General features: G+C 37.1%; 1 protein-coding gene across 5 annotated transcripts in view; it reads right to left on the reverse strand.

Moving 5' to 3' along the window:
- Window positions 1–23,398, reverse strand: part of FOXJ3 (forkhead box J3) — a 129,084-nt gene that overhangs the window by 2,378 nt on the left and 103,308 nt on the right. For 4 of the 5 annotated variants that reach the window (XM_079901505.1, XM_079901502.1, XM_079901503.1 and 1 more), the window contains 5 exons: window positions 22,759–22,887; window positions 20,349–20,523; window positions 16,718–17,134; window positions 15,379–15,480; window positions 14,800–14,991 (listed from right to left, as the gene is read on the reverse strand). In XM_079901505.1, the coding sequence (XP_079757631.1) occupies window positions 14,800–14,991; window positions 15,379–15,480; window positions 16,718–17,134; window positions 20,349–20,523; window positions 22,759–22,887 (1,015 nt within the window). The remainder of the gene's footprint in view (window positions 1–14,799; window positions 14,992–15,378; window positions 15,481–16,717; window positions 17,135–20,348; window positions 20,524–22,758; window positions 22,888–23,398) is intronic. The other variant, XM_079901506.1, reaches the window with a different exon arrangement.

Raw genomic sequence — 23,398 nt, forward strand, 5'->3', positions numbered from 1 at the left:
ATTTGGCTGCTCACAAGTTTCCACCTGCCACTGGAAAGTCAGACTGTCCAAGTGTGAGACAGCCTCAGAGATAATCTAATCCAGCCCTACTTCTGTTCATGTAGGTGAGGAAATGAGACGAGAGAAAATGAGAAAGAACCAGGAACAGAACCCAAGAGTTCTGACTTCCAGCCACTGCCTCCCAAGATAACATGTCTTTTTAGAGTAAAGTTTAAAGTCAGAACTGATCTCTCTGACCAATTTACCACACTGAAGATTTAGGAAGAAAAGAAGAGAAAAGTTATACTAATAAAAGTTATACTAAGTTACAGCTCTAGTATATTTGTGCAGGAGAAAAAATGTGATCGGCCTTCACGTTCGTGGCTGATGTACCTTTTAAAGGTTGCATCCGGCTAGAGGGGCTGCCCTCCTCTGAGTAATATGGTCATTCACTTACGAACAACATCCCAGCCTCCATCCTGCAAAATCTTAGCTCTCTTTCTACTTATCCTTAACAACTCAAGTCATAAGACAAAACCTAATTTTTATTGGAGATTAAATTAATCTGTTTTTATATATTTTTTTTTCATTTCTCTTTTTTTTGGCTTAGTAATTCTTACCTTAAAGGAGGAGACAGGTGAGAATTAGAGAATTATGGAAATAAACAAGATTAAGGGAATAAACAGACACCCACATTAAACAAATGGCCTTAACTTTTTGAAACTTGTCACATTCATAAGACTTTATTTTCATATAGAGATTCTCATTACTCCTCATTTTTTCCCCATGTTCTCATTACAGATTGAACAATGAGAGTCTACTTGGACTTTTTAAGCAAGAAATTAACTTATAATGCAGTTTCAAAGATGTCTGAGATCCTATAACATTTAGAATGTAGTTATGAGAATTTATAAATCTATACTGTGCTGTACACCTAAAACTAATATAATATTGCAAATCAACTATACTTCAATAAAAATCTAATCACACAACATATTTCTTGAAAGTAGACTGTTGTTGAATGACCATTCATTCATTCAAGAAGTATTTGTGCTAGGCACAGCTCTATGCACTAGAAATACATAAATAAAGAAACAAACTCCCTGTCTTTTTGGAGCTGGTTCTCAGGGGATTGGGAGGGGTGAAGACGGGAGGGAGGAAAATAAAGTAAATTATATAGTATGTTATACACGCTACAGAGAAAAATAAAGCAGGGAGAGGGGAAAAGGAGAGCTGAGTAGGTGCCATTTAAGTAGGATGGTCAGGGAAGGTATCACTGTAGTAGGTGCTTTTTTACGGAAAAACTTGAGTCATGTGTCTATCTGGGGAAGCTCACTCAAGATAGAGGAAAGAGCAAGTACAAAGGCCCTGAGGTAGGGGGAGGGGAGAGGAAGGGAAAAAGAGACAAGGTCAGAGAGTAATGGGGGACCAGACTCTGTAGGGCCATATAGGCCACAGTAAGGTCTTTGGTTTTTACTGAGAAAAACGGACACTAATAAAGGGTTTTGAGCAGAGAAATGATCAGACTTCTCTGTCATATAGAATCCCACTTATCCTGCAAAGTCCAGCTGAAATGTGTCATCTTGTATGAAGCTTTTCTTTCTCCCTAGGACAAGTAAGCCCCTTTCTCTTATTCCCATTGCCCTGTGGTAGAAATGTAGTCCTCATAATACTGTATTTGATAGACTTGTCTCACCTATCAGGCTGTGAGCTTCTTGAAATTAGGGATTATTCTAGAGTCACCTCATTATTCCTAGTCCCCACTATGTAGTCAGGCACAGGAAAGGTGTAAATAAATGTTTGCTGAATTAATGCACTTCTACTTGTATTTAATGACCTTTAAGCAGAGCATCAAATTAAGAACAGCACAACTAGAGGACTTAAACATTACTGGAGGATTTAAACATTTTGGGCAAGACAAATTGTAAATACAGGTAAAATGATTTAGGAAGAAGAGGGAATACACTGTGTACTACAACATCTTTTTCTCCTTCCCCCTTCCACACTAACACATTACAACACTAGTTTCTGGCATCTCTAAGGAGGCCAAAGAGGTATTTACCAAAAGGGGAGTCTTGAAGACAGACGGGACAGGGAAAGTTTGAAGGATATGGAAAGGCTGTATTCTGGGAGTCAAGACCTATATCTAAATGAACTTTGTAATTTCAGGCAAGTCACTTTCTCTCTTTGGATCAGTTTCCTTACCTGTTAAATAAAAGGATAACAGCTTTAACAGCTCTCTGAAGTCCCCTCTTACACTACATTTCTAAGAAAATGTGGTAAAGAATTATTGGGTGGTAGAGATAAGAGAAATGAGATATCTGAATAAATGTGAAACACAGGGATGCAAGAAGGAGAATAAAAGAATGACAGAAAGTGGCTAGGACTTAAAACAAAAGGAAGCAGGCTGGCATGTAAAAAACCTGAACATGGGACTTCCCTGGTGGCGCAGTGATTAAGAATCTGCTTGCCAATGCAGGGGACATGGGTTCAAGCCCTGGTCTGGGAAGATCCCACATGCAGAGAAGTAACCAAGCCTGTGTGCCACAACTACTGAGCCTGCGCTCTACAGCCCGTGAGCCACAACTACTGAGCCCACGTGCCAAAACTACTGAAGCCCACGTGCCCAGAGCCTGTGCTCTGCAACAAGAGAAGCCACCGCAATGAGAAGCCCAAGCACTGCAACAAAGAGTAGCCCCCGCTCACTGCAACTAGAAAAAGCCAGTGTGCAGCAACAAAGATCCAATGCAGCCAAAAATTTTTTTAAAAATTTTAGTTAAAAACAAACAAACAAATAAAACCCCTGAATGTTTGTGAAAAGACATCAGCAGGCATGAGGTGATAGATACTTAACACCAGAGCTGATCACACAAAGTGTTGACAAAGGTCAACATGGCTTGGCAGGTCAGGGCTCGCTAAAGTTCTTTTGACTCAGAAGGGAAAGACTAAAGGGGAAGGAAATTGGGAGACAAATAAACACTGAGGGAAAACTACAGGTCTTCTGCATCTAATAGGCTATGAATGGAGTAGCACTGAGAATCAAGGAGGAGCTGGGGGGACCCTAGAGGGAAAGGAAGTGCTGGCAACAAAAGGGAAAGATGGCAGAAAAAATTAAGAGAATCATAAAAACCAGAACCAAATAATCAAGGTCAAGGATCAAGCAGAGATGACCACAGAGGTCTACTAACAAAGGGCTTTAGGGGAATAACCCAGGATCTCAGTCTAGAGAGAATCTAGAAGAGATGCCTGGCCACTCTGACAGAGGACAGCAGCAGATGGAAAGTGCTTTTTCCATGACCAAGAGTACCCAGTTCCAAAATCAAAAGGTACTTTTGGACCTTTCTTAGAGATTTAGGCCACAAACTTGAAGAAAGTCTTGTTTCATCCTACAGCTTTGAAATTGCAGAAAGGGGAGCTACTGGCAAGCATGTACAATGGCCTTCTGAAATGGCCTTAAGACTGACCCACATCTTCTACCTGTCTTTCCTAGAATTCCCTGATCTGAAGGCAACGATCTGAGCAACACAGGGGCTCACCCCCAAACACACATGCATACTGATGTACATATAAACTACTCAAATTCACTTAGTACTTTTAAGGTTGACTGAAATGGTTTAAGGTGATTTGGAAAAGAGAATGTGGCAGCACTTAGAAGGGACAATTTTCGTTGAACAGGGAAAGAAAGGAAGAGAGGAGAACGAAGAAACAATGGACAAAGTATGGTACACCTGGTCTAGGACTTCAAGCAAGCTAGAAAAGTAAGTGATGTATCCTGAAAGGGACAAGTTATAGGCTTAGAACCTATCAGAGGACCAAAGATAAGCTGTCCACATAGAAGAATAGATTAAAAAGATGGAATGGAGGGCTTCCCTGGTGGCGCAGTGGTTGAGAGTCCACCTGCCGATGCAGGGGACACGGGTTCGTGCCCTGGTCCAGGAAGATCCCACATGCTGCAGAGCGGCTAGGCCCATAAGCCATGGCCGCTGAGCCAGCATGTCCGGAGCCTGTGCTCCGCAACGAGAGAGGCCACGACAGTGAGAGGCCCACATAACGCAAAAAAAAAAAAAAAAAAAAAAAAAGATGGAATGGAAGAAGACAAATAAGTAAAAATACATGCCAACATCAACAGTCAAAAACAACCAAAAACAGTAACAAAATCCTGCAAACCCTTGGGAAGAGGAAGAATCTGATTTCCACAGGTATCACATTAATAGATTCAAGTGTATAGTTTTCAACAACAACAAAAAAAATCACAAGGCATAAAAATAAACAGGAAAGTATGACCCATTCAAAGCAAAAACAAATCCACAGAAACCGTCCTTGAAAAAAAATCCTAATGGCAGATCTACTATACAAAGATTTTAAAACAACTTTACAGATGTTCAAAGACTAAAGGAAGAGGTGGAGAAAATTAAGAAAGCAATGCATAAACACAATGAAATATCAACTAAGAGACAGAAAACATAAAAAGAAACCAAAAAGAAATTCTGGAACTGAAAAGTACAATAACTGAAATTAAAAATTCACCTAAGGGACTCAAAGAAGAGAAGGCAGAAGAAAGAATCAGCAAATGTGAAGATAGGATAGGACAATGGAAATTATCAAGGCTGATTAACAGAAAGAAAAAAGACTGAAGAAAAGCAAACAGAGCCAAAGGGACCTATGAGACACTATCAAGCAGACCAATTATGCATTGTGGGAGTCCTAGAAGAGAGAGAAGAGGGGCCCGAAAGAATATCTGAACAAATAAGAGCTGAAAACTTCCCAAATTTGATGAAACACAGGAATATAAACATCCAAGAAACTCAGCGAACTCCAGGTAAGATGAAGTCAAAGGGACCCACACCAAGACAGATTATCATCACATTTTCAAAAGCCAAAGATATAGAGAGAATCCTGAAAGCAGCAAGAGAGAAGTGACTTGTCACATATAAGGGATCCTCAATAAGACTATAAGCAGATTTCTCATCAGAAATTTTACAGGCCAGAGGTAGTGGGCCAATCTATCCAAAGTGCTAAAAGAAAAGTGTCAACAAAGAATCCTATACCTGGTAAAAGTGTCCTTTCAAGAGTGAGAGAGAAATTAAGACATTCCCAGATAAATAAAAGCTAATAGAGTTTGTTACTGTTAGACCTGCCCCGGAAGATAATGCTCAAGAGAGTCCTGCAGGAAGAAATGAAAGGACACTACACAGTAACACAAAGCCGTATGAAAAAAGTAAAGATCTCAATGAAGGTAAATACGTGGGCAATTATAGAGACAGCATTAGCATAACAATGATTTTTAACTCCACTTTTTGTTCTATACATGATTTAAGAGGCTAAAATGTTTTCTAAAAACTATTAGTATAAAAGCTCATATTATTGTAACTTTGGCTTGTAACTTCACATATTGTTGTCTACATGATTTAAGAGATTTAATGCATTTGAAATAATTATTAGTATATGTTTTGGGCCACACAATGTAGAAAAATGTAATTTTGAGACATCAACAACCAAAAGAGGTGGAGGTGGAGCCGAAAAGGAGCAGAGTTTTTGCATGTTATAGAAGTTACATTGGTATAAATTCAAATTAGAGTGTAGTAAGTTTAGGATGTTAAATGCAATCCCCAAGGTAACCACAAAGAGCTACAGAACATACACAAGAAGAAATGAGAAAGGAATTTCAACATTTCACTACAAAAAATCAACTAAACACAAACGAAGACAGTAATGCAGGAAATAAGGGACAAAAAAGCTACAAGCCACAGCAAAGAAATAGCAAAACACAGAATTCACTCCTTACCAGTAATTCTTTTAAATATAAATGGATTAAACCCTCCAATCAAAAGACAGAATTGGCAGAACTGGATAAGAACACATGATCCAACCATATGCTGACTATAGAAGACTCACTTTCTGATCCAAAGACACAAACAGATTGAAAGTGAAAGGATGAAAAAAGATATTCCATGCAAATAGTAACCAAAGGAGAACAGGGATTGTCGTACTAATATCAGACAAAATAGACTTTAAATCAAAAAATGTTACAAGAGATGTCTTGTGAAGTCCTACTTCTTGTAAAGAAGGACATTATATATCAACAAAAGGTGCAATACAGCAAGAAGACAGAACAATTACAAACATTTATGCACCTAATAACATACTGCAAAACATATGAAGCAAAAACTGACAGAACTGAAAGGAGAAATAAACAGCTCTACCATTACTGTTGCAGACTTAAATACCCACTATCTCAATAATGGATAGAGTAACCAGACAGAAGATAAGCAAATAGAGGATTTAACACAATAAATCAACCCGATCTAACAGGCATATATAGAACATTCTACCCAACAACAACAGCATACACATTCTTCTCAAGTGCACATGGGACATTTTCCAGAACAGACCATATGTTAGGCTACAAATCAAGTCTCAATAGATTTTAAGTGATAGGTACCATATAAAGTATCTTCTCTGACCACAGCAGGATGAAGTTAGAAATCAAAAACAGAAGTAAAAATGGAAAATTATCAGATTTGTGGAAATTAAACAACACAAACTTAACCAATGGATTAAAGAAGAAATTACAAGGGGAATTAGAACATACTTAGAGATGAAGGAAAACAAAAATACAACATACCAAAGCTTACAGGAAACAGCAAAAGCAGTGTTAAGGGGGAAATTTATAGCTATAAAGACTTACATTAAAAAACAGACCTAAAAAAGAAGAAGAAACCAAACCCAAAGCTAAGAAAGGAAGAAATAATAAAGATTAGAGCAGAGATAAATGAAACAGAGAACATAAAAACATTAGAGAAAAATCTTTAACACCAAAAGTTGTTCTTTGAAAAAAAACAACAAAGTTGACAAACCTTTAACTAAATGGACTAAGAAAAAAAGGACTCAAATTACTAAAATGAGAATTTAAAGTGGTGACATTACTATTGATTCTACAGAAATAAAAAGGATAAGAGAGTTCTTTGAACAACTGTATACCAACAAACTGGACAACTCAGATGAAACAGACAAATTCCTAGAAACACAAAATCAACACAGACTGAATCATGAAGAAAGACAAAAATCTGAATAGACCTATAACGAGTAAGAAGATTGAATACTTAATCAAAAGTTTCCTGTACAAAGAAAATCCCTGGATCTGATGGCTTCATGGGTGAATTCTACCAAACATTTAAAGAAGAACTAAAACTACAGACCAATATCCCTTATGAACCTTGATGCAAAAATTCTCAAGACAATAGCAAAATGAATTCAATAACATGACAGAAGGATTATGCACACCATGCATGACCAAGTGAGATTTATTCCTGGAATACAAGAACAGTTCAACATATGAAAACTGACCAGTGCAATATACCACATTAACATAATGAAGGGGATAAAAACCCACATGATCATCTCAACTGACACAGAAAAAGTATTTGACAAAAGTCAACACATTTCATGATAAAAACACTCAACAAATTAGGAATAGAAGGAAACTACTTCAACATAACAAAAGCCATGTATGAAAATCCCATAGTGAACATCATATTCAGTGGTGAAAGACTGAAAGCTTTTCCTCTAAGATCAGGAACAAAGCAAAGATGTCCACTTTCACCACTTCTATTCAACACAGTACTGGAAGTCCTAGCCAGAGCAATCAGGCAAGAAAGAGAAACAAAAGGCATCCAAACTAAAAATGGAGAAGTAAATTTATCTCTGTTCACAGATATAATCTCATACATAAAAATCCCTAAAGATTACACACAGAAAAACTGTTAGAATAAATGAATTCAGCAAAGTAGTAGGATACAAAGTCAACATGCAAAATTCAGTCACATTTCTATATACAAACAATGAACAATCTGAAAAGGAAATTACAAAAACAATTCCATTTTTCACTGAGATCAAAAAGAATAAACTACTTAGGAATAAATTAATTACAGATGAAAAACTTGTACAATGAAAACTAAAAAACATTGCTGAAGAATTAAAGAAGACATAAATAAACAGAAATGCATCTCATGTTCATGGACTGCAAGAAAATATTGTTAAGATGTCAAAGCAATCTACAGATTCAATGTAATCCATATAAAAAATCTCAATGACAGAGAAGGAAAAGACCTATAATAACGAACCCAAAACAATTTAGAAAATGGGAATAGGAACATACATATCGATAATTACCTTAAATGTAAATGGACTAAATGCTCCAACCAAAAGACACAGATTAGCTGAATGGATACAAAAACAAGACCCTTATATATGCTGTCTACAAGAGACCCACTTCAGACCTAGAGACACATACAGACTGAAAGTAAGGGGATGGAAAAAGATATTCCATGCAAATGGAAACCAAAAGAAAGCTGGAGTAGCAATTCTCATATCAGACAAAATAGACTTTAAAATAAGGACTATTAAAAGAGACAAAGAAGGACACTACATAATGATCAAGGGATCGATCCAAGAAGAAGATATAACAATTGTAAATATTTATGCACCCAACATAGGAGCACCTCAATACATAAGGCAAATACTAACAGCCATAAAAGGGGAAATCGACAGTAACACATTCATAGTAGGGGACTTAAACACCCCACTTTCACCCATGAACAGATCATCCAAAATAAAAATAAATAAGGAAACACAAGCTTTAAATGATACATTAAACAAGATGGACTTAATTGATATTTCTAGGACACTCCATCCAAAAACAACAGAATACACATTTTTCTCAAGTGCTCATGGAACATTCTCCAGGATAGATCATATCTTGGGTCACAAATCAAGCCTTGGTAAATTTAAGAAAATTGAAATTGTATCAAGTATCTTTTCTGACCACAATGCCATGAGACTAGATATCAATTACAGGAAAAGATCTGTAAAAAATACAAACACATGGAGGCTAAACAATACACTACTTAATAATGAAGTGATCACTGAAGAAATCAAAGAGGAAATCAAAAAATACCTAGAAACAAATGACAATGGAGACACAACGACTCAAAACCTATGGGATGCAGCAAAAGCAGTTCTAAGGGGGAAGTTTATAGCAATACAAGCCCACCTTAAGAAGCAGGAAACATCTCGAATAAACAACCTAACCTTGCACCTCAAGCAATTAGAGAAAGAAGAACAAAAAAACCCCAAAGCTAGCAGAAGGAAAGAAATCATAAAAATCAGATCAGAAATAAATGAAAAAGAAATGAAGGAAACAGTAGCAAAGGTCAATAAAACTAAAAGCTGGTTCTTTGAGAAGATAAACAAAATAGAAAAACCACTAGCCAGACTCATCAAGAATAAAAGGGAGAAGACTCAAATCAATAGAATTAGAAATGAAAAAGGAGAGGTAACAACTGACACTGCAGAAATAAGAAAGATCATGAGAGACTACTACAAGCAACTCTATGCCAATAAAATGGACAATCTGGAAGAAATGGACAAATTCTTAGAAATGCACAACCTGCCAAGACTGAATCAGGAAGAAATAGAAAATATGAACAGACCAATCACAAGCACTGAAATTGAACCTGTGATTAAAAATCTTCCAACAAACAAAAGCCCAGGACCAGATGGCTTCACAGGCGAATTCTATCAAACATTTAGAGAAGAGCTAACACGTATCCTTCTCAAACTCTTCCAAAATATAGCAGAGGGAGGAACACTCCCAAATCCCTTCTACAAGGCCACCATCACCTTGATACCAAAATCAGACAAGGATGTCACAAAGAAAGAAAACTACAGGCCAATATCACTGATGAACATAGATGCAAAAATCCTCAACAAAATACTAGCAAACAGAATCCAACAGCACATTAAAAGGATCATACACCATGATCAAGTGGGGTTTATTCCAGGAATGCAAGGATTCTTCAGTATACGCAAATCATCTCAATAGATGCAGAGAAAGCTTTTGACAAAATTCAACACCCATTTATGATAAAAACCCTGCAGAAAGTAGGCATAGAGGGAACTTTCCTCAACATAATAAAGGCCATATATGACAAGCCCACAGCAAACATCATCCTCAATGGTGAAAAACTGAAAGCATTTCCACTAAGATCAGGAACAAGACAAGGTTGCCCACTCTCACCACTCTTATTCAACATAGTTTTGGAAGTTTTAGCCACAGCAATCAGAGAAGAAAAGGAAATAAAAGGAATCCAAATCGGAAAAGAAGAAGTAAAGCTGTCACTGTTTGCAGATGACATGATCCTATACATAGAGAATCCTAAAGATGCTACCAGAAAACTACTAGAGCTAATCAATGAATTTGGTAAAGTGGCAGAATACAAAATTAATGCACAGAAATCTCTGGCATCCCTATATACTAATGATGAAAAATCTGAAAGTGAAATCAAGAAAACACTCCCATTTACCACTGCAACAAAAAGAATAAAATATCTAGGAATAAACCTACCTAAGGAGACAAAAGACCTGTATGCAGAAAATTATAAGACACTCATGAAAGAAATTAAAGATGATACAAATAGATGGAGAGATATACCATGTTTTTGGATTGGAAGAATCAACATTGTGAAAATGACTCTACTACCCAAAGCAATCTACAGATTCAATGCAATCCCTATCAAACTACCACTGGCATTTTTCACAGAACTAGAACAAAAAATTTTGCAATTTGTATGGAAACACAAAAGACCCCGAATAGCCAAAGCAATCTTGAGAACGAAAAAAGGAACTGGAGGAATTAGGCTCCCTGACTTCAGACTATACTACAAAGCTACAGTTATCAAGACGGTATGGTACTGGCACAAAAACAGAAAGATAGATCAATGGAACAGGATAGAAAGCCCAGAGATAAACCCATGCACATATGGACACCTTATCTTTGATAAAGGTGGCAGGAATGTACAGTGGTGAAAGGACAGCCTCTTCAATAAGTGGTGCTGGGAAAACTGGACAGGTACATGTAAAAGTATGAGATTAGATCACTCCCTAACACCATACACAAAAATAAGCTCAAAATGGATTAAAGACCTAAATGTAAGGCCAGAGACTATCAAACTCTTAGAGGAAAACATAGGCAGACCACTCTATGACATAAGTCACAGCAAGATCCTTTCTGATCCACCTCCTAGAGTAATGGAAATAAAAACAAAAATAAACAACTGGGACCTAATGAAACTTCAACGCTTTTGCACAGCAAAGGAAACCATAAACAAGACCAAAAGACAACCCTCAGAATGGGAGGAAATATTTGCAAATGAAGCAACTGACAAAGGATCAATCTCCAAAATTTACAAGCAGCTCATGCAGCTTAATAACAAAAAAACAAACAACCCAATCCAAAAATGGGCAGAAGACCTAAATAGACATTTCTCCAAAGAAGATATACAGACTGCCAACAAACACATGAAAGAATGCTCAACATCATTAATCATTAGAGAAATGCAAATCCAAACTAGAATGAGATATCATCTCACACCAGTCAGAATGGCCATCATCAAAAAATCTACAAACAATAAATGCTGGAGAGGGTGTGGAGAAAAGGGAACACTCTTGCACTGCTGGTGGGAATGTGAATTGGTTCAGCCACTATGGAGAACAGTATGGAGGTTCCTTAAAAAACTACAAATAGAACTACCATATGACCCAGCAATCCCACTACTGGGTATATACCCTGAGAAAACCGAAATTCAAAAAGAGTCATGTACCAAAATGTTCATTGCAGATCTATTTACAATAGCCCGGAGATGGAAACAACCTAAGTGCCCATCATCGGATGAATGGATAAAGAAGATGTGGCACATATATACAATGGAATATTACTCAGCCATAAAAAGAAACGAAATTGAGCTATTTGTAATGAGGTGGATAGACCTAGAGTCTGTCATACAGAGTGAAGTAAGTCAGAAAGAAAAAGACAAATACCGTATGCTAACACATATATATGGAATTTAAGAAAAAAAAATGTCATGAAGAACCTAGGGGTAAGGCAGGAATAAAGACGCAGACCTCCTAGAGAACGGACTTGAGGTTATGGGGAGGGGGAAGGGTGAGCTGTGACAGGGCGAGAGAGAGTCATGGACATATACACACTAACAAACGTAGTAAGGTAGATAGCTAGTGGGAAGCAGCCGCATGGCACAGGGATATTGGCTCGGTGCTTTGTGACAGCCTGGAGGGGTGGGATAGGGAGGGTGGGAGGGAGGGAGATGCAAGAGGGAAGACATATGGGAACATATGTTTATGTATGACTGATTCACTTTGTTATAAAGCAGAAACTAACACACCATTGTAAAGCAATTATACCCCAATAAAGATGTTAAAAAAAAAAATCTCAATGACATTTTTTGCAAAAATAGAAAATCCCATCCTAAAATTCATATGGAAGCTCATGGGACTGTGAATAGCCAAAACTATCCTGAAAAAGAACAGCAAAGCTGGAAGACTCACACTTCCTGATTTCAAAACTTACTACAGAGCTAACTACAGTCAGACAGTGTACTGGCATAAAGACCAATGGAACAGAATAGAGAACCCAGCAATACATACATAGATAGTCAAAATGATTTTTAACAAGGTGTCAACACCATTCAATGGGGAAAAGACAGTCTTTCAAGAAATGGTAATAGGAAAATTGGATATCCACACACAAAAGAAACTGGACCCTTATATAACACCATATACAAAAATTCACTCAAAATGGGTCAGACTTACATGTAAGACCTAAAACTTTAAAACTCTTAGAAGAAAACAGAGGGCAAGAGCTTCATGACATTGAATTCCATAATGATTTCTTGGATACTATACCAAAGGCATACACAACAAAAGAAAAAAAAAAAAAAAGACACTAACAACACAGTAAAAAAGAAAACAAAAGAATAGGAGAAAATATTTGCAAATCATATATCTGGTAAGGAGTTAATACCCAGAAATACAGAGAATTCCTAAAACTCAGCAGCAACAAAAACCCAATCAAGAAATGGGCAAAGCTATTAAAAAAAAAGAAAATAACAAATGTTGGTGAGGATAGAGAAAATGGAACCCTTATGACTGTTAGTGGAAATGTAAAATGGTACAGCTGCTGCGAAAAAGAGTATGATGGTTCCTCAAAAAATGAAACATAGAATTACCATAGGATCTAGCAATTCCACTTGAGTATATACCAAAATAATTGAAAGCAGGGTCTTGAAAATATCTGTACACTCATGCTCACAGCAACATTATTCACAATAGCTAAAACATGGCAGCAACCCAAGTGTTCATTAACAGATGAATGGATAAGCAAAATGTGGTATGTATTATATATACAATAGCCTTAAAAATAGCCTTATACATACATTCAGCCTTAAAAATGAAGAAAATTCTAACATATGCTACAATATGGATGAACCCTGAAGACATTATGCTAAGTGACAGCCACAAAAAGACAAACATTGTATGATTCCACTTATACGAAGTACTTAGAATAGTTAAAACTCAAGACACAAGAGGTAGAATGTTGGTTGCCACGGGCTGGTGAAGGGTTGAAATGGGTGGAGAGGTCTTGTTGAATAAGTATAGAGTATCTGCTTTACAAAAATGAAAAGAGTTACGGAGATGGATGGTGTTGATAATTGCACAACATTATGAATGTATTTAAATACCACTGAACTGCACACTTAAGGATGATTGGGACAGTGAATTTTATGTGTATTTTACCACAATAAAAATAAAGTTTTTGAAATTTATTTTAACAGGAACCAAAAAAGAAGTGACAAAAGGAGAGAGAGAGAGAGAGAGAGAGAGAGAGAGAGAGAGAGAGAGAGAACCTAAAGAGTTATTAAAAAAAAAAAAGTTTACTGGCTTAGTATCTGGCACATAGAGGGCATTCAATAAATTCAGTTAATACTAAGTACCTCCTATATATGCCAGGCATTGAATGAGGCTCTTCTATGAATATGATTTATGAAATGAGTAAGTCACCAAAATCACACAACCACTGAGATTTTCAAGTTAGGTAAGCTATTCAAGTGGAAGAAGCAAAGATGGAAGGTTTCTTTTGTACCAAAAGACACAAATGAAGATTTCACAAAAAGGACTAGGGATCTTGAGAACTTAGAAAAACCAAGTATGTGAAATAATTTAGGATAATGACTGAAGGAAGCCACTCAGGATAGAAAAGAGAGCTTTTTAGCATCAACTCTAAAAACTAGACAATGTACAGAAAAGAAGTCAACTTGGAGATAAAAGCATCAAGAAATTAAAATGAAGAGAGAAAGAACTTGGATATTAAACACAGAATGTAAACTTGAGAAAACTGTAGGCTCTGCAATCAGAGTAAACGAGATGGCTACAAGGGTAAAAAGTAAAGGAAGAAAGTAAGATGAAAAAATACAAAGCACAAATTTTGAGTTCAGAGTAAAACATAAATGAGACTACCGTTATGTATACTCTTCATATACACTCTGAACTTTAATTTTTTTTAACATTCTTAGAAGATATATAAAGATATGTTGATTTTCATTGCAAGTCTATACAAATTTAAATTGGTAACACCTCATAACTATGTTCTTCTTAAAATTAAAATGTACATATCTTTAAGACATTTAATTCTTGTTTGGTAACTTGAAAGGTTAAAGTTCACAAAGGAAAGTCAATTATAAACAATAAAATAATCATGTAAATGAGAGAAAAACATACAGTCTCTTTTATCTCAATTTTTCTAAGATATATCTTAAATAAATTACTTGATTTCATTCATTTCTTAGAAATAAAAAGATATAAATGGATCACTACTATCATTAACAACATATCAAGCAGCCCCAGACAGTTACTGAATTTCATATGAATGAGAAAAAGAGAAAATCAGGAAGATAATTAAATCCATACCTGTTCCAATGTGTTGGGAAGGTTTTGTTGGATGCATGGCACCATGACAGACATTCTGCTGAACATTACTCTGTGAGTGGATAAGGCCAGTTTGTGTAAAGAACTGATTAAGAGAAGAACAGAGATCAGCAAATTGAACCTGATCTAAAGACCAGTTCTTGAGATCTGCCTGTCTCATACTCTCCATCAAACCTATGAGGAAAGCATTAGAAATACAGTTAGCATGGTTCTGCAAACACTGCAAAGAAAACAGCACTTCTTTTTTCCAGCCCTCAAAATTTCCACCGGTAATCTTCTGCCCATGCAATGAAGAATGACATTTTAAAAATTATTCAAAATCTGATTCTTTTAAATGTGGCCAAATTTCCTTCAGAACTCTTGTCTGTGAACCTCCACTACATCACCTGGCTGAAAGGCTTCATTACGAATTTTGCAAAGTGTTGTTTTTAAGCATACTACCAACTGCAAAAGAAACACTATATAAGGAGATACTTATTTCCACTAAAAAGAGACTTAAAATCTATTCAAAAACACATGATATGTGTATTTGGTTATAAGTCAGAAGGAACCAATACTCACCTTGGAACTGTGAAAGGTCTACATCTGACCAATTAACACTGCTGGCGATTCGACAGCTTTCTTTTAGCATATCAAGTGTTGCATACCAATCATTTGAAACACCTATAAAAATAATATTGGCAATCTTATAAATCTTGGATAGCAAAAGTTTGAGCTGGCCTTACTCCTGATATTGGCCGATCCCAATTCAGTTTTACAAATGGATTCAAAGCCAATATATCATGCATTGGGGCAATCTGCTCTGTGAGACAGGCAGGAAAGGTATTATTTCCCTGCATTTTACAAACAAAAGAAAGGAGGGGGCATGACTTAGCAAGGCCACTATGATGAATCCAAGACTTGAAGCCAGCTGTACTCTGCACCATTCCAAGAGGCCCCATTCAACTTGTAGTCTATGTCTGTGGTACCCTCTGGAGTTCTGCAGTGCAGAGACTGCCTGGTCTGTGAGCAATGTCAGTTAAGCATCTCACCAGAAACCATCAAGACCTATCTTAAGAGAAACAGACATTTTTTTTTCTTTTAAAATCAGGGTATGAATCTATCATTCTAAACGAAATACTTGGCAGGAATATGCAAAGAAAGAAAAAGTGGGAACATTCACTGAATACGTAAATGCAAGGTACTAGACTGGGCATTTCATATTTTGTATCCTCAATATGATCCGCATAACAACACTGTATACCCGTGTTGTTCTACAGCTAACAAAATAATAAGACCAGAAGAGTTAATGCACCAAAGGTCATAAAAAGCCATAATGAGGATTCGAATACAGGTCTTTCAGACATAAATCTATACTCTTTCTTCTATATCACACTAAATCACAATAGATTGCAGACAGACTCTGCATTCCACTCTTCTTTCAAACGCTCACAAAAACATTTGTTTTCCAGAAGGACAAAAGAGTTAAAACCAAAACCTGCAGGGGTTGCTGAGTTTGCCTATGTTACCACATAAATTGTAATCAAGACAATATCCAGGGGCTTCCCTGGTGGCACAGTGGTTGAGAGTCCGCCTGCCGATGCAGGGGACGCGGGTTCATGCCCCAGTCCGGGAGGATCCCACATGCCGCGGAGCGGCTGGGCCTGTGAGCCATGGCCGCTGAGCCTGCGCGTCCGGAGCCTGTGCTCCGCAATGGGAGAGGCCACAACAGTGAGAGGCACGCGTACAGAAAAAAAAAAGGTGAATCTATAGACTGAAGGACTTAACAACTCTAGGACTATGGCAAGGAAACACAAAAGAAGATGGATAAGAAAAGTACTGGTAGAAAATATATATAAGCCCCAGATAACAGATCCAAATTCACAGTTAGCCAAACACACGTCAGAAGACAAAAACTTACCAGAATTACAGGATACCTGTTGTGGGGGAGGGGGTGCCTGATGTGTTAACGTCTGGTGCTGATGGTTCGGATGGTGCTGTACGTGCTGGTGTGGAGAGGGATGCTGGGGGTGAGGGGACTGGAGCTGGCTGTGTTGCTGCGGGTGTGGTGCTGGGTGCTGGGGACGCTGTGGATGCTGTGGTAAACCATGCGGTCGATGGGACGGATGTGGAGACGGCTGTGTGTGCATCTGGGGGTGGGACAGTGAGACCTGTGCAACCGAATTACTGCCTGTGGTGTTGAGGCCACTGCCATGATTGTTGGTCAGGCTGCTTTGGTTGCTGTGTGGGTGAGAGCTCACTGTACTGCCGGGAGAGTGCTGATAGGAACAAGAAGTGTGGGACTGCTGGGAAGATTCAGAAGGGATGTTCATCAAACCTGAAAAGAGACAAAGCAAGATCACTGATGGTCAGATTTCAGTTATACCTTATGACAAACATTTGCAAAATTATTTACAGAGCAAAGGTATATGCTGTCAGGAAGCGATTTTGGTTCAGTTTAACAAGTACTGATAGAGTATCCATCATACCCTGGGGCTCTGGGGCTACCAAGAAAAAACATCATTCTCTGCCCTCAAGTAGCTCGTGGTCCAGTGGAAGAGACAGACACTTGAGGAGATTACGTCCAACACTGTAAATACTAAGGCAAAAGTATACAGAGGGTATACAGGAACTCTGCTTCTTCCCCGTTTTACCTAGGAAGGGGCTCTGAATACAGAGAAGCCTTCCTTGAAAAGGCAATATCTGGGTTGAGTCTTGAAAGATGAGTAAAATGTTAAGGGAGAAGTGGGAGAGGTGTTGGGTCACATTGAGGATGGTTCTCTATAGGTCTGAAGACCTTTGACAAAAGAGGAGGGTAGAAATAAAGCCCAGTTATTTCTGATCTCTTTCTCTGACTACTCCAAAAACTTTAAGTCCAAGATGGCTAGAATCCTTAAGAATAAGCAAAACAAAACAGCCATCTCCACTGCTCTTTTTCATTACTCTTATGGAACATTCTTGAGACAGACACAGTTTAGGGATTAAGATTACATATTTCTTAACACCAGAAAAGAGGAACTAAAATCTCTGCACTATAATTTACACATTTGGTAACTCTGGAGAATTATTAACCGCTCCAAGCCACAATTACCTCAATTATAAATGGGTATGATAATAGTACCTGCTTCGTAGAGTTGTTGTGAGGATTACATGCCATGGTACAAGCGCAGGCTGTAGCCTTAGCTCAGTAAATATTAGCCACTATGATGATAATGATGATTAGGCCAGAAGTGCTTAATGTTAAAAATAATGTATGTTTGGTTTACAGGTAGACACTCACTTTAACAAACCTTATTGCAACATGTGGTTCTATATAACTACACTATTTTCATATCCCATAAGATAACATATGTTTTGCTGAACCAAACACAAAAAAGTTTTACTTGAATGAAATGAAAATAAAGCCCCATACCATACTGTCAGTCAATAAAAGAATCAAAAATTTTAAACAAAAATAAAAGTATTCTCATACTTGTTATTAGGAGTAAAATCATATCAGAGTACATTATAAGATAATCTCAAAACATAATAAATTAAGGTTTTATAGGTAGAAGTGTTAATAAGAGTGCTTGCCTTAACCCTGGGAAAAATGTCATTTACAGGGAATCTATAGGGTTACTACAATAAGATGAAAGAAAGCAGTTATTTCATTATCTATTTCCAATAAAGTCCTAACATTTTAAGAGGGCACCCAGATATAATCTCTACCAACATTTTTTTTTTTTTTCGGTACGCGGGCCTCTCACTGTTGTGGCCTCTCCTGTTGCGGAGCACAGGCTCCGGACGCGCAGGCTCAGCGGCCATGGCTCACAGGCCCAGCCGCTCCGCAGCATGTGGGATCTTCCCGGACCAGGGCACGAACCCGCATCCCCTGCACCGGCAGGCGGACTCTCAACCACTGCGCCACCAGGGAAGCCCTCTACCAACATTTTTAATCCCAAATTGTTTTTAAAATAAAACAAAACATCTTTTAGAAGCCCAGTATGTAAAACTAATAAATGTAAAGTTGTTTTCTGGGAAGCCATGAAAAGGAACCTGTTAGGTCTCCCTCTTCATCTGCACCCTTCTCTCTGAAACCTCCAGAAAACCCAACAGCTCCAAAGAGAACAATTTGGAAAGCACTGATCTAGTCTAATCTTCTTCACTGTACAATGGGAATGCTTAGGTCTAAAGAGGTGAAGTTAACTCAGTTGACTTGATGGTAGAACCTGGACTAGAACCCAAAATTCCTATCAATATTCTTTTCTTTTTTTTATTAGTGTAATGAAATAGCATTATGGGTTTCAGAAATTGTCGCCATTGTTATTTCAAAGCCAGTATTTTTCTACTATGATCAGCAAAGCTGGATCTGCTTAGCAAAGTCTTAGTTGTTTTTTTTTTGTACTTTTATAGAAAATTTAATATAAAATTTGAGAAAATACACGACACTTTAACCAGAAAACCAACTTCCTAAACAAACTACTGATATTCATCAATATATATAACACTTACATATAACATTAACTTTCATAATATCTGACAATGATGTGTATTAAAATGTAAACTCGGGGCTTCCCTGGTAGCGCAGTGGTTGAGAGTCCGCCTGCCGATGCAGGGGACACGGGTTCGTGCCCCGGTCCGGGAAGATCCCACATGCTGCAGAGCAGCTGGGCCCATGAGCCATGGCCGCTGAGCCCGCACGTCCGGAGCCTGTGCTCCGCAACGGGAGAGGCCACAACAGTTAGAGGCCCGCATACCACAAAAAAAAAAAAGTAAACTCTTTAAAGGCAGGGATTTTTTGTCTATTTTGTCTACTGCCGTGAGGTAAACCCTCTGAGTTGGGGTGTAAGTAGTCAATCTGCCAAACAAAGCAATGCTTCATTGTTTGAGTTCCCAACAATTTCTGGCTAGTGTTCGTTCTATGGTGGAACAACGAGACACCTTGATCCCATTAAATGACTCTGATTAAAATTAAACCAGCAGCTAATAGGACAGTAATACATAATAGCAACAATCTAGCATTTGGTTGAGATAATAGTACATCTCAACCAGTGTCACTTTTAGTGTTAAATCTGACTTAAGTATGTTGTACAAAATAATGACCACTAACTAATGTGTTCACTTATAAGTGCCGTACATGAAACTGCAAATTTGGTGCTACCATATTCCAAAAGTTATCTCTTTGCTAACAGCAGTCAGAACAGAAAAGCAAGGCACATCTATTCTTGTGGTGCAACATTTACCACTCAAACACTTCACATGCTAGACATCACTAATTAATCATGGCAGTCTTTCCCACATGGCAATAAATGCAGTGTCAGAATCCTTTAACACAATGCTTCAGGACACCACTAGTAATCAAACGAAGTAGGCATGCATGAAGAGATAGATTTATCTGCCATTCTTGTGCTATGATAAAAATATATACAGACTATAGTAAAGGCACAAAGAACCTTCAGTCCTTATCATGATGGTAATGTTCTAAGATTAAGGAACTATAACAGCTGCGATGTGAAAATAATTCTTTAAAAAATTTCAATAAAAAATGACAAAAGAGGTATTAAAAAACTCACCTTGTTGACTAAGTGACTGCTCAAAAACTGACTTATAAAGGCTCCGAAATGAGGCACTGAGATCTTCAAAATTATATTCTGAGAAAAGTAGTTGTTTGTCTCGGTCTGAAAGGTTGTACTGTGGCTGCTGTTGAGGAGTTAATGACTGAGAGACTGGTTCTGGATGATTTGTCACCTAACATTGAAGAAAAAAACTACTAATTTAGTAGCTCTATATCAGAATTGGTTTATTACATATGATATAAAACTGAAAATATCAGAACAGTTATTAGAATTCAAAGGAATTAACTTCCCTGTCTTTGGCTTTCCTATCGTCTGTTAAGTTGGGTATACATAAAAGGACAGACCAAAAGTTGTTAACTTAGGTCTTGAAGAATCTCAGAAATCTAATCCAACCTCCACATTTCACAGTAGGGGGGAAAATTCAAAGTTAAAGGACCTTCCCAAGGTCATAATAAGTGATAAGCTAAGCCTGGAACCCTTCCAGTTTCTGTGGAGTCTTCATCTTGATTTCCACAGAAGCAATTTCATCTCAAACTCACTATACTCTGAAACTACTAACATTTCTCATTCATTTATTCAATTAATCTTTAAGTATTTAAACTCAAATACTGTGAGTCAGGTTGTATGGCACTGCCCAAAGCAGCAAGGAACTTCAACACACCTAACTCTTCACTGTAGGTAAATTTTTCTTTTTTAAATGAAACTTAAGGAAAGTAAGAAATGAAGGGTAAAAGACAAAGGAGATTCTGAGAAAAACAGAATAGATCAGGGCCTCGAGCTATGCAAGGAAAAAGAGCACCATGAACACCTAAAAAATAAGAATTATCTCTGAAGACAGCACAACTAGAAATAAAATAAAACATGATCCAGCAATATATCTTAAAGATCATATCAAGCAGTAACAAACTACCATTGGTTTAGTGTTTTGAAAAAATTAAGATATGAACACTGGCTACAGATTTATGCAGCCTTTCAAAATGATGCTCACAAGGAGTCTACAATGACATGGAAAAATATGAGTTTTGTGTAGGGGAATGGCTCCACCACTGGCACATGACTTCATCATTACTGAGTACTTTAATTCACCACCTGATCAGCTAAATATGTAATTTTTTTCAGGAAGGGTGCATGAAAACAAGGGTAGGATGCTTTCTAAACTCTGTGTATCAAAGAATTAATGTCTTTTTCTTGACTTCACAACTGAATGAAAATTTGGTGGGCCTAATATTTATAATTCCAAATCTATTCCCTTGACACTCTGTATAAAGTGCTCCATCATTTTCTGGCATTTAGTATTATGGAAGAGAGGTATGATTTGTGTTTCTCTGAATGTACCTTATTTCTTCTGCTAGAGTATCTATGATTACTTCTGAAATTTAAAAATTTGTCATGATGTGTCTAGATATAGTTTTTTTCCCATTAACTTTTCTTAGAACTCAGTAACCCTTTTGTTCTCTATTTCTTCTGAAAACTGCTTCTGTACCAACTATTTGGGGACACCTATAATTCGCAATTCTCCATATCTATCGTATTCTTTTACATAATTGGTATTCCTTTATCTGTTTCTTCTGCATTCTCGAAAAATATTTAAAATTTTTTCCCCCAGAGCACTGTTAACAGTTTTGCGTTGTCTTCTTTCTCCTACATTCAAGGTGAGTTTTAAAACTGCTCTCTGAATTTCTGTTTTCCTCGTGTTATTTTCTTATTTCAGGTCCCCCATCCCCCTTATATCTTTTCTCTGTGTAAAGTTTTTACCTATTATTCATCTTGGAACAGGGAGAGATGTGATGAGATCAAATTTATACCATGAACAGTGTGGTGTATGGCTCTCTCGGGCTCTGTTCTGTCTACCCAGGAGGACAGGTGCAAGATGATTTGAAAAGAAGTATCAGATAAGGGAAGGGTCAGCACAGGAGCAAAAATACTCACACAGGTCCCTTTATAGCATAGCTTTGTTTTCCAGACCCAAACTGAAAATACAAGACTGGTTAACAACTGAGTACCAGGTCATCCTAAGCTTTGGGGTTTGTAGAATCCCCTTCTTAGATCTGCTTCTGGAAAACTAGGTGATATACATATCCTCTAAGCTCTTTTACCAAGGACTGTAAAATATCATTAAACACAGCTTTAGAAGACTAAAGTAAAAATTCTTTTCCTATTCCAATTGTGTTTCACTTGGACAGAGAACAGATGAAGTAGACCAAAATATATAACATAGTACAACAATATATTTGTATCTAACTTGCTAAAATATAATAGAAATCTGCTCTACTTATCTAAGCTAATGATCAATTTCATCAGTGAGAAATATACATCTTCACTTTTTATTTGTATTTCAATTACGTTTGGTTCCATTTTAAGCTCTAAATGAGTACTCAACAAAGGAGTTAACTTCACCAAGGCTTACCGGTGTGTAACTATGCACACTTCCAACACTGTTCAAATTAACAGATGCCAAACTCTGATCTGAGAGACTGTTGTTAAGGCTACTGCGTGGGCTATCACTACCATCCTGATCAGTGTTGTACAATGTTACCTACAAGGAAAAGAACAGCAATATTTGAATAAGTAGTTCCTACTCTAAAAAGTACTTTTTAAGCAACTCTAGAAGAATACAACTAACCTGGTAGATGGAAGGAAAACAAAATGTTATTGGTCTTTCCTTTGGTGTTTACCTACCCCAAATCCATGCTCTACATCGCTCACTCCATGTTCACCATGAAATATTGATAATTTACTTTCAAACTAAAGGATATATCCCATCCAGAGGTATATAAATTCAATTTTCTAAAAGGTATAATTAGTTCATCGACATTTAATAAGAGGGGATTATAACAGATTTTTACTGTTAAATATTTCTATAATGCATAAACTTATTTTTACTCAAGCTTTAAGCAAAATCAGTTTTCTTCTTTAAAAATCTTAGGCATCAAAAAAAAAGAACACAAAAAATAGAATTTAGGCATCATAGTGTTTATAATATTGAAAACTGTAAACTGTCCAACACAATTGCAGAATCATAAATATGTGATCTGATTTTTAAAATA

The sequence above is a fragment of the Stenella coeruleoalba genome (genome assembly GCF_951394435.1).
Source record: "Stenella coeruleoalba genome assembly, chromosome: 1".
Taxonomy (NCBI): Eukaryota; Metazoa; Chordata; class Mammalia; order Artiodactyla; family Delphinidae; genus Stenella; species Stenella coeruleoalba.